The 12,875-nt window shown below is 33.1% G+C and overlaps 1 protein-coding gene across 4 annotated transcripts in view; it reads right to left on the reverse strand.

Annotated features, from left to right (window-relative positions):
• Positions 1–12,875, reverse strand: part of rols (zinc-RING finger and ankyrin repeat domain-containing protein rolling pebbles) — a 214,145-nt gene that overhangs the window by 13,241 nt on the left and 188,029 nt on the right. For 2 of the 4 annotated variants that reach the window (XM_085201341.1, XM_085201343.1), the window contains 2 exons: positions 5,129–5,530; positions 4,472–4,582 (listed from right to left, as the gene is read on the reverse strand). In XM_085201341.1, the coding sequence (XP_085057467.1) occupies positions 4,472–4,582; positions 5,129–5,530 (513 nt within the window). Of the gene's footprint in view, positions 1–4,471; positions 4,583–5,128; positions 5,531–10,413; positions 10,441–12,875 lie in introns of all 4 variants that reach the window. The other 2 variants (XM_085201344.1, XM_085201342.1) reach the window with 2 other exon arrangements.

The raw sequence follows: 12,875 nt of genomic DNA on the forward strand, positions 1-12,875 counted from the left end.
TTCCAAACAAAATTGTGAAATTACATTTAAGGGATTGTTAATTCTAAAAGATTTATTTTAGTTTATTTTGAAATTTACTCTATCTTAATTTTTCGTATTTGAAAGCGATGGCTGTATATACCAGTAGAGAAATAATAAATATTTATATAAATAACTACGTTCTTTTAGTTTACCCCGTTGAGTGCGGGATACAGCGTGAAACTGATTTAAGTTTTTAATTTGAGAGCAAAGAATTATTATACTTAATTCTGTATAATAATAAATAATTAATTCTGATCATCATCTGTAGATGCAAGAACGTATAAAAATCTCTTATCTTAGCCTAATAAAGCATACTATATCTTAATTGGTTCGTGTAATGTTATGTAACGTAATAGCATTCACTCATGGGAAGTAGCCACCGTAACGGCCGAACTCACACCGTGACAGAGTGGTGAGTGGCCCGTATTGCTTATGGGAAGTATTAATTTTTTATTTAACGCATTTTCTATGGTTGGGTGGATTGATAAAAGAAAGAGGAGAAAGGAATCACTTATTTTTACGACTTTCGGTCATATTGTTTAATAGAAGTTCACATCAATGTGTTGTTAAATTAGACAGAAATTGCATTACCTTAAAACATTAATAAGATTTCCAAATATGTGTGGTAGCCTATGTGTATAAAAAAACTATTTTTAGTCAAATCATTTGCACCGACATCATAATGTAATTTACTTCTATTTTTCACTGCTTTACGCATAACACGGAAGCAAGTAGAGCAAAGATACCTAGAGTACTTCGTTCTCCATTTTCCGTTTAATTTTGAAAATATTCTTTATTGAGTGTATATCTTAACATAGCAGAGAAATGAAAATAATTTGTTCCTCACTCTGTGGATTGAACTCACAACTATTGCGTTTACGGTCCCACTACGCCACTAGGACATAAATGTATGCAATATTTTCCATTATTCCTTAGATATTATACAAAACTATAAAGGCGTTTTATAAAACTGTAGACGGGACGGGTTCTATAAGGTTCACGTCGATACGCTTGACGATGCCCATTGTTTTCAAAGGTCAATAGAAAGTACTGCATCTGTCATTTAAATAGGGCTTTTAGTATTCTTTGAGAAATGGTCGTTATGTTTAGAATATTTATAACGCTATGTATTTTTTTAATATTAATCAGATGCTAAAGTTCGTGTAACAATGTTGTATATGTAATATATTCTTCTGATCGTAAAAGCGACGGTTACGAGTTCGATTCCCACTAGAAGTAATTAATTATTTTCATTTCTTCGCTTCATTTCGCTTTAAAAGGAAAATTATTTTCTGTATACAAATGTTATTTCTTCAAAAAATACTATTTACCTTTTAATCATGTAAAAAAATACAATCAACTCACTTTTCGTATGTATCAGTTTAATGCATCAATAAAGTAATTGTACGATATCTGACCACTTAAATTTCACGGGTTACGAGGTCCTGTCACGTCTGTCACGTTGACGTGACACTTGTGGCTAAAAGAAATGTTTCACAACGACCGGTGAGAGATAACATGCTGGTTATATTGCAAGCGAAAGCGAGCATTTTATTTTAATTATCGGATATTATTTTCAGACGGAATATGTAATTATGCTATATTGTTTGTGGGATGGGGTTAATAATTAATGCCTCAATTGTGAAAGCTTTCGATAGGACTGGCTGTACTGAAATTTTCATCAAACTTAAAAAATGATTCAAAGTACCAGAATTGCCTAAGAGAATAAAGAATATATTGATTTGAATTTGGTATTTGAACTACTATTTTTGTTCTTATAATTTTTTAGCTCATTTTGAATGAAATATATAAAAATTATCACATATCTATTACCTAATACACAATAAAGAAAACCAGATATTATTTTGTAAGTGTAAAAACAATCGCTCTCTCGTGCACCATACGTACAATACGTGCCTTGTTCTGATGCTATTATTCTTTGACCCTATGACTTTTCCCATTGACTCTATCCCGTGTCTGACGTGTGTATTAACACGATATATCTAATATTATTACGATACTTAAATATTGTTCATAATATCGACAATATTTAAAATATTAATATAATAAAACAGTAAAAAATATTTTTTTTTAATACATAAATGATAATTATTGTAAAATAACATCATTTAGACACATTACCGTCAATACAGTTATAAATTATTATAATGTAAATTAAACATTATCCAAATATGTCAAGCCATTTTAGTGTGATTTAGTAATAAACATCCAAATATATAAACTGTTACTTTTATTATAGTAATAATTTCTAAATTATTCATCATTTGATTATCAAATACATATTTAATAAGTTTCTATAAGGATATTATTAAATATTAATTTTATCTTTTGTCAATATTAGTTTGAAGGCGTCACTCACCTTGGTATAAACCAGAGCCCACACGTCGCCCACTGTGCTATTGACCGACAATTTGTCAGATCATGTCAGATTAAATATAAAGACTGATGGAAGGATTAAGTACGCGAATTATTTTGAACAATAAGATAGATGTATAGTAAATGCCCGCCTGACGCAGATTGAGGGTTTGATTTCTAGTCGGGGGAATTATTCAATTTAAATTATTTTTATTTAAGCGCAGCGAAGAGTTCTGCCACTCAGCACGCTGCGTCTAAAGCATTGGACGGAAAGTGGGAACGGAGTTTCTTAATACTAAATTGTTTGTGGCCTATCCACGAGTCTAAATCGAACTCACAACCATCGCGTGTCCAATCTGAAGGTATCCCACTGCACCAGAACGGCCTAATATAATTACCAGGTTCAAAATCTAAATGAAGCCTTGTACAGATTAAACAAACATTGTAACTTACGACCAACTTGTAAAGGGATTTAGAAAGGAACCTAGCGCTAAGCGTAATACCCTCGAATGGGACGATGTTCACGAGATAAACTTGTTGCCGTACAGCAAAGGCTGCCGGTAATGTACGCATTATTCAATACTGTCATGGGAACTTTGCAATCAAATTTCGCTATCAGATGTTGTGAATATCTATGGATAAAATAACATGTAGAAGATTGAGGCCAGTCGTGGCGCAGGGGCTCACGCGTGCGACTGTCAACGCGAGAGGTTAGGGTTTGAATTCCACTCGGGAGAATATATTTATTGGTTTCATTTCCTGTCGCTCATTCAACTCATTATACCGTTAGAATTTGGCGAAAACTTGTTTTTTACAAGAAAATATTTTTAAATATCATCAGGGAATAATTGAAATATGTATGACATTTACAATAAATAGCCTTTGGATTCATTCTCATATGGAAAATAATGTTTATATCTAAAAATATTTACATTTAGTTTTAGTTAAATATCGTTATTTTATGATTTAAAACATGATTTAGTTAGCGACTTAGTGAAAAATTCAATGGTCGGTGCGTACTAAAGAATATCATTTTATGTATATGTACATACATAATATATTTTTATACGTATAGTAAATGATTATTTTAAGGTTTATGTTTGACAGATCATATTTTGATTGATAAATGTAAAAAATGTTTAAGAAAGAGTGTAACAAAAGCAGAAAAACGTAGGCGTTGAAGTATTCCATACTTTTTACGCAGTCGAGACAAGTCTGACTGCACACAATGGCCAAATCAAGGGCTTAAATCACACACCGTAATGTGTGCATTTTAAATATAATAAACATATATTTACTACTACTCAAATTATTCTCTATAAAAATAGATAACAATTATGCTAGTATTTTTTATTATAAAAACAATTAAATACAACACATAACCTATGCTATACGAAAGAATCATCAATAGATTTCATTGTGTAAATTTAAATTTCTTCTGATCAATTTTACACGCACAGATGGGTATATATAGCTGATGAAATCAGCCTTAACATGGTGTTATTTTTGTCATCAACACTTAACCGTCATTATTCTCTGCGTCTTCCACTCAAGTTCAATTAGAAACCTCTAGTCATTGGAAAATCAAAGGCTCAAACCGACAGGCGATGATAAAATTGCCGATTCATCTAAAATATCTATTGATAGGCAATTACACGAACAAGTTAACAGTTACTATGAAAAATTAGCATACGACGATAAAGATACATAAAAGCTCACAAAAAACCAAACAAAACTGGTTCGGATAAAAGAAGCTGTGCATCAAATGAACGACGCAATGCAAACAGGCAAAAAGATGTGCAAAAATCGAGCGGCCGTGCCCGATCGAGCGGAGGAATGTGGATCGAATACCGACTGAGGTATTTGTTTAGACCAGATTTAGAACCTTGAAACGTCTAATGTCTGATTCTGTATATCTTATTCATTTATTGCTATATATGTCGACGATATAGCCATAGAGCTTTATATTTTTATTATTTCTTTAACGTGTGAAATATTGATATTATATAGTTCGAAGGAAAATAAAGCAGGAAGTATTCGATCAACATTCCTTCAAAAATAACAGCTGCCGTGCCTGCTAAGTTGAGTCCGTGCGGTACGGAGGAATGAGCGGACCACAGCGATCTTATTTTATTGAACACGAGACTGGGCCACGCCGCACTCCTGGGACCCTCCTCCGGCAATCCTGTTAAAATATATCAAAATAACACCTAAATCTACAAATCTATCGGATTTATCATTCCAAGTCCATTTATATCAATGACAATGACGGAAACAGGCTGTCGGATCATAAAGAACGACGTCTATTATCGAATTGATTTGTACATTAACCAGTAGCGGTCACGTGTCGTAACACAGTGCAGCTATAATTTATTAGGTAATACAGCTGTGATAGCCGCTTTATATTTCGAAGGGACAGGAATGATGTAATTAATGGAAATCGAATATACCAGATAGCTAGATAAGGAACGCCGGCCCGCAGTCTGCGCGGGCGCATTGCAAAAGTCTGCGAACTAATAAATGCGTTCAACAACCGGTCCTTTGTACCTACGTACATCCGGCGGCGTCGCGTGGGCATCGATTGTCACTACAGCTATCCTCGAAGTCTGGAGAGTGTTTAGTGAATGAAAATTGAAGTATTTGCGTGTAAAGTGCGCTGCGGGTTACGCAATCGAATTGGAGGCCGCGGTCCTACAGGTATGCAAATTAAAGATAGTATGATAACACTTACCTGACAGGGGTACGTGATTTTCATGTGAATGACGACTGCGCTGTCCAAACGGACTTCTTAAAGACTTGGGGCTAAAGAATCTTCGCCTCGTGTGCGGTGGTGTGGGGCAACTTTGAGCAAGACTGGCTTGCTTTGGAGGTTTCGGGAGTCGAGACGGAGATTGCCACTCTGCATCTTGACGTTGAGGAGATGGGGTATACCGTTCCATAGTTGGTCGTCTTCCTTGGCTTTTCCTGGCACAGATAGGGCACGCTTCGTTCCTAAACATGCAGGAATAGCACCGTTCATGTCCGCATGTGTCGATTAGCTTTCTCTTTTTGCCCTTGTCAAAGGGCATGTTACAACTTGGACAAGTAGTTCCGCCTGTCTCGTTTTCTAAAAGCTGCCTCAGCGCTGCCAAATCTGTAACAAAGATGTGGATTAAAAAAAAATGTCATTAGAAAAAGATATCAGTAAATAACTTTATAGTTGTAGAATGTGATTGTTCTTAAAGAAATATATTCCAATAATTATCCTTGTCGTTGCCTTGCGTATAATTATTGTACAAATCATTTAAGTCGAGAATGTAGTACAAGGAGTTACATACAAATGAACACGTTGAATTAAATGTAGGTGAGTTGAGGTTGGGCAAGTTAATTATAACTAAAAACATTTGTAATTTATTTCTAGAACCTGCGTGCCTGTACTCGTGTAAGATGAATTTTAATTAAATCTGATTTATTGGTCTCAGAGGAAAGCAAAAAGAAGCTGGTTATAATAAATTACTTTAAACGATCAGTTACTCATGCGTCTTCGCGCATAGTAATTAAAACTTTTTTTTTCATCTCAATTTTGACACAGAGAAGACTTGGATAAGTCACTCCGTTCTCAAATTTCGTGTCTATTGGTGAAATTGCGTGCTGGGTGGCGGAGCTCAGCACCGTGTGTTGCCTAATGAACTAAGAAGAATAGAAATTTGAAATAGATATCAACATTTCGTTGAAGTGTCTTAATGGAAATGAAGTGTCTTTTACTAGGTTCCCAGGTTCTCTCTGCCTATCCTGCTATGATTGCGATATAGCGTGAAGCTTCAATTAATTCCATTGAATAGACATTAAATTAACAAACAAAATATTAATTAATTGATAAAATCACTGCGTTTATAAATAAATCAATTAGATGATTTTGCTGTTTTGTAATAAATTTAACTAGAGACAAATGACAGTGACAGTGCACTAAGATTGATGACATTCGTTAAGCTCTTCGTGTTATTTATGTTCGTAACTTGTTAATAGCGTTTTAAGCTCATAAGTTAAATACTAATAAAATAATATTTTTATTGTAGTAGGTATAGCCTAAAAAATTGTAGAGCTAAAAGTCAAATATTTTATTACAAAATAGGAAATTGTACACTTCATTTTTTATGAGGATACACTATACACGAGGTTTCCAGGGTCCCTCCACTTAACCTGTTACGGGAGGGAAAAAATACCACATATATAAACTGTCAGGTCAGGTCTATGTTTACACCTTATCCCGCATATAGCAGGCGTGTTAGAGATAACCTAGTTCCTCCCTCCTATATTCATCCACCTAGCAGTTCTCGATTTGAAGGCCAAATTCAAAGTATTACACAGTGACGGAACACAACGCCGTGGTAAGTGATTTCCAGCAGATCTAATTCCTTCACATTCATTTTAAAATGCGTAAAATATGATATGAGTAAGACATAATTTCAATGTTCGTCGAATTGATTTATTGGTTTCTTAAGTATTCGATTCCTTGTATACGAAATTTTGCATCACGACATCTTGTATAAACGCCCGCGGCAAGCTTTCCTTTTCTGACCTTTCTGTTTATATTAATAAATGATTTTTTCAATCTGATATTATAAATTGTACGGCTTAAAGCAAATAAAAGATTTACATTACAAATAAAAAATATTGTTGAAGCTTCTCCTAAAGTCAAGACAACAGGTTATGAGTTCGATTCCCACTCGATTAAATGAAATATTTAATGTTGTTATTTCCTCGCTTGAGAAGAACACGAAGCGCGGCGTTGGTTTCCGCCACTAAATCATGCAATGTCTCGATAATTGGAAAAGTGGGAAAGTGGAAAACGGAGTGTCTTAACACTAGATTTCCTTTACCTACCCTGCTATATGCGGAATACAGCGTGAAGCTAAAAAAAATGGCTACTTTAGATTTATTAAACTTAATCAGTTTCACAAATATACCATAAAGAACCAAAAATTGATAATAACCGTAATGACAAAGAAGCTTCAAAGAAAGAGCTTAATCAAATATTTTTTACCGAACTATCATTAAGTTTCATTATAGTTGAAAAGTTTCTAAGAATATTTGAAAAGTAGGTCTTATTTTTTACAATTGCTTATATTAATATAATAGTTCTCTTAGTGATGGTTCAAATTTGTCGGACGGGGTCAGCGCTAATTCAGTAATAACAGTATCTAACGATGCAATTTTATTTTTTTGTGTCTTTTAGCTTTACGCTGTATGGCAGTGTAGGTAGAGGGAACCTGGGAACCTAGTGTTCCAAACGTAATGCTTATCAGTTCCTGAAGCATCGTCCAATTTTCGAGATAGCATGTTCGAGTAGAGGGACAAAACCTTGCGGTTTGTATTTAAATACCAGAGCAAAGAAATGAAAATGATTCATTTCTTCTTCAAACGTCGCATTTATAACCGACCTGATATGTGTAGGTCAATATATGAAGATAAAAACTATTAATATTCTATACTATGAAAAACCAAATTGCGAATTATAACAAAAAAATGTTTTATTAATTCAACACGCGTTTCATACTTCAAACAAATAGCAGTTCATGCCCCAGGAAGACGATCTCTCTTTCTATCATTAAACGTCAGAAAAAGAGCAAAAATATAACCCGCAGGAATTAAATAGTACATAAATATATTAGTCTGAGTTTGCAGACGCTGACTCATTCCACTTTCAAGGTAATAAGATCAGTGCATCTTTGATGTGCCGATTGATTCATTGTTTTCGTATTTTCACATTATTTTACGTTTCATTGATTTTTATCACTTTTAGTGGGCGGAAGTGGATCGTAAACATTTTATTGTGTTTTAAGTAAATTTAAAATGTAAATAAGCAAATATTATTGACTTTTTTTATACGTTTATGCAAATAATAAGATATTAATGATTATCTGTATAAAAAGTTGAAACTTATGAACTATTAAATATTTAATTTATTCGATCTTAAATTATTATATTTATATCTTACACATATATGGGGAAAAGACAAGAAATTCGTGAATAATTTCTGTTTCTCTATCTCTTTTGAAGCATATTGAGAAAAATGTGGCGACATTCAACGTAATGAACTACTTAAGTAGTAACCTAAACGTCGAAGTTTTCTCTGTCATTTTCCTTTCGACTCCCATTTGAATGAAAAAATTGTGTGTCTAACTCTAAATGTGTGTAAATGTGTGTATCTTAGTTTAAATCGTAATGTCTTAACTCTAGGTTCCCTATACCTACTAGTAGTGTATGTAGAACACAACGTGAGGCTATTATAATCTATATATATAAAAGGACTTGTCCTCACTGACTGAGGTAAGACGCACGCACAGCCGTAACCGCTGATAGTAGAAACGTGGAATTTGGACAGACGTTTACTTTCGTAATCTGGACATCCACTAAGAAGGGATTTTGAAAAATTTTAACCCTAAAGGGGTGAAATAGGGGTTGAAAATTTGTATGGAAAAAAAATTTAATCGGCACCGATTTTCATGAAATTTGAAATTTACATTTTTAAAAGTATTTAATTGAACACATGTTTCATCGATTTCTAGAATTCTCCCTCTAAGGGTGCAAATAAGGGATTGAAAGTTTGTATGGAAAAATCTTTAAACCGCCACCGATTTTTATAAAATTTGAAATTTAGACTTAAAAATATTTCATTGAACACATGTTTCATGGGTTATTAGAATTCACCCTTAAATAGGCAAGCGAAGCTGCGCGCGTCCGCTAGTTTTATTATAAAACATCGCTGTAAACTTAATGTGCTTCATGTTTTACAAAAAAAAAATCAATATTCACTTTCACGAAACAACAAAATTACCATACTTATGACAATACAAGTTATGCGTATCGAACCTGTGACCTTCTCCACATTACGTCAGACAGGTCAATTTCAGCAATTTACTTCAAGGCTGACATAATATATAACATATCTACATAATGATGCGTAAAATATTGAGAATTTATTATTATACGCAAGTTCATTTATCAAGTGCGTACTATGGATAAGGTATCCAACGTATAAAGATGTATGTGCACATATATCATATTATTATATCTATATGAGGGTAACATTGCTTATTTATATTTTAAATATATAATAATTAATGGCCTTGTTATTAATAATTATATAGTTTAAAAAACTCTAAAAAAAAACACGCTTTTCAACATCAAGTGCTGTAAGTGCTATGGAATGTACTCAAGGCTATAAGTTATATGAGAGTAAACTCGCTAGTGTACTTTGAAGAGTTCTACCATTCAAGTCCTGGGTCCATTATCAGACCAGCTCGGTGGCTGCGTAATACTGCTAAGTTTCATGATGATACAATTCTTAAAAGTGCCCCATTCCATTGCCAAAAAAGAAGAACTATCATTAATAAGACAAGTACAAATCGCTCTTTAATTGCATATAGCATTTTTTTCACATTTAGTTTTTTATCTGCAACTTCTACGCGTATTTTGGCAATGACTCATTTAACAAATGTAAATTTGCTCCAATTAAGCTTCGTAAAAGTGCTGTAGTTAGTCATATCCTACATATGAATACGTAATATATATTTTAATGTAGGATGAAACAACCTAATCCTGTGTTATATCTATTACATTTTATTTAAGGCACTTCGCTTATTAAAAGATTGGTTTATAATAAATTTTTACTTATTATTTGTAAGTTTTATTTTTTTTAAATTTGAAGTAAAAAGAATAAAAAAATCGTTGCTACGAGATACTCGGTTTTTTTAAACGGAATATCTATTGTTTGAGGACTATCACCCAACACGCCGTGATCGCTTTCATATGCCTTTATATGTACAAAATTATAAGCTATTTATGATATCTAAAATAAGCTTTTCTTAATGGAATTAACGTTTAAAGGTATTGTTAAAAAGCTTTAGCATGGTATATATTTTATACAATAATTAATTATTGAGTTAGATCGAGGGTTTTATAGCGGACACCAATTCACCTAACTAAATTAGTTAGTCAGTTATGTCAGTTAGTTATGACATGTAGTTCACTCACAAATACGAAGCTTCGCCTATCTGGTACCTAGGGCAGAAGAAGATATATTGAAAAACTTATTTGTAATTCGTGTTAAATTAATATTACTTTTTAAATTATATTATACTAGTGGACGCGCGCAGCTTCGCTTGCGTATTTAGGGGTGAATTCTAATAAACCACGAAACGTGTTCAATTAATGTATTTTTAAGAATCTAAAAGAGTCGGTGGCGATTTAAAGAATTTTCCATACAAACTTTTAACCCCTTATTTGCACCCTTAGGGGGTGAATTCTAGAAAACGATGAAACACGTGTTCAATTAAATACTTTTAAAAATCTAAATTTCAAATTTTATAAAAATCGGTGCCGATTTAAATTTTTTTCCATACAAACTTTCAACCCTGTCTCACCCCTTTAGGGTTAAAATTTTTCAAAATCCCTTCTTAGTGGATGTCCAGATTACGAAAGTAAACACCTGTCCAAATTCCACATTTCTACGCACAGCGGTTACGGCTGTGCGTGCGTCTTACCTCAGTCAGTGAGGACAAGTCCTTTTATATATATAGATGAACATTAAAGTTTAACAAAACTTTGAATAAATAACTTGGCAAATATTTGGACTGCGCCTTGCCTCGTTACTAATATTCAATGTTTCACTTCCTCCAATGGAATCGAACCCACAACCTGTTGCGCTTGAGTCGTACGCCACGACTAGCCTAAAATTTCTTTATAATAAAATATACCTTAGACAAGTTACATTCAATGTCAATTGCACTAAATGACCTATGACCTGAGTTGGTATTTGTGGAAATGCTAAATTAAACGCCGTAAACCGTGTTTGATCTTTTGTTTTTGATATCAAATTTCAGATCTTGGATAACAGGTGACTAATATTACTTGGGAGTGTCTATATGGGAATATGGCTTCAGTGTTAGTGGTTCTTGCATAATTTATTATAAATAATAGTAATTAGTACAAAAAGAAGAAAAAAAATATATAATAGAATGGTATTTTGAAATAAATTTATTGTAATACATAGTTAAAATCTTATATATAAAAAAAATAGTATTTAAATGTAAATCAAATAAATAAAACGTGAATTTTTAATAGTCATAACTTGGGCATAGCCGTCGTATTTTATTTGTTTGGGTTGGAAGGTTTAGTTTGCACGTACACGAAGTCGTTTTTACAATCACTGACGTATTCAGTGTATCATTAAAAATATTGAAGAATCTTTGATACTGTTTAAAAACTACGAAAGAGCTAACAAATATTCTGCAGGACTGTATGAGGTGCCGTCTCTGCTTATCTTTTGGTAACCACGTTTTCCAAGCACTTATTCTAAAAGATGATAATTTATTTCATCATCTTTAAATTTATCACTACTATTTTAAGATAATATACAGAAAGAAATATTAAGTTACAATCTTAATAATTATAATAACTTCCTTTAAACTTAACGTGTCAAACCTGTCTCTACAGTAGCTAATAGCTTTGAAAGGACTTTCACGACATATTAAATAAATAATTTTAATCTTTAAAACAAATACTTATGATAAAATAACAGCTTCTGTCGATATTATTAATCGGATTTAATCGTCACTCTGTTCTTAATATGACATGTGATAAGAATGTGATAACATTGAAATATAGCACGAAGTATAAAGTGACATCTGCTATCGAATAACGGTGAAAGATTTGAAAGGTATTAAGTTCAGATTTTTTTGGAGAAAGTTGTATATTGGTAGGCTGTTATATACATAATGTATAGTGTCAAAAAGTATATTATATATTTCTTTTTGGCATGATTTGACATATGGTCCAAATTTTTTGTTTGAATAATCGGAGGTCACGCGTCATGGCGACTTTGGAGAATGATTTATGTTTATTACCTCGTTCTGGTGACAAAAAAAGCGCAGAGTTGAGTTCCACCACTCAACACGCAATGTCGGTGATGCGTGGGGTATTAACACTTCTGCCTACCCTGCTATATGCGTGATACAGTGGGAAAAAAAGGGAATATTCTCCCAATAACTACTGTGCGCACAATCAGAAAGTTCCTTACTGCACAAAAAGTGTGTTTTAACTGTTAAAATACAATTCTCCTTGTTTTAGTTGCAATGTTGACAAAATCGTGTGCGGGCTTCGGGATGTAGTATATTACGGACACCTGCAATTCCACTACCAATTATCCTTTCCAATCAGATGCAGGCAGTTTATGAGCAGCGTACTACATAAATATGGGTGAATACTGCTTACATTTGTAGGGTTGATACAATAAAAATCTGACATAAGTAACAATTTCTGTATGTACATATATTTAAAATTATGGTCTTTTGAAGAGGCCAGTCTGTAAACAAGGAAATAAAACATTTAATATTTCATTTTCTTCTTCCGGTAACGAGTTTCGCCACTCAACACGTAATACCTCCAAAATTGGGCGGAAAGTGGAGAACTGATGTGTCTTCATGGGAACGGAGTGT

Source organism: Heliconius melpomene, chromosome 18 (assembly GCF_056956725.1).
Source record: "Heliconius melpomene rosina isolate 202511_hmr_F chromosome 18, ASM5695672v1, whole genome shotgun sequence".
NCBI classification, from domain to species: domain Eukaryota; kingdom Metazoa; phylum Arthropoda; class Insecta; order Lepidoptera; family Nymphalidae; genus Heliconius; species Heliconius melpomene.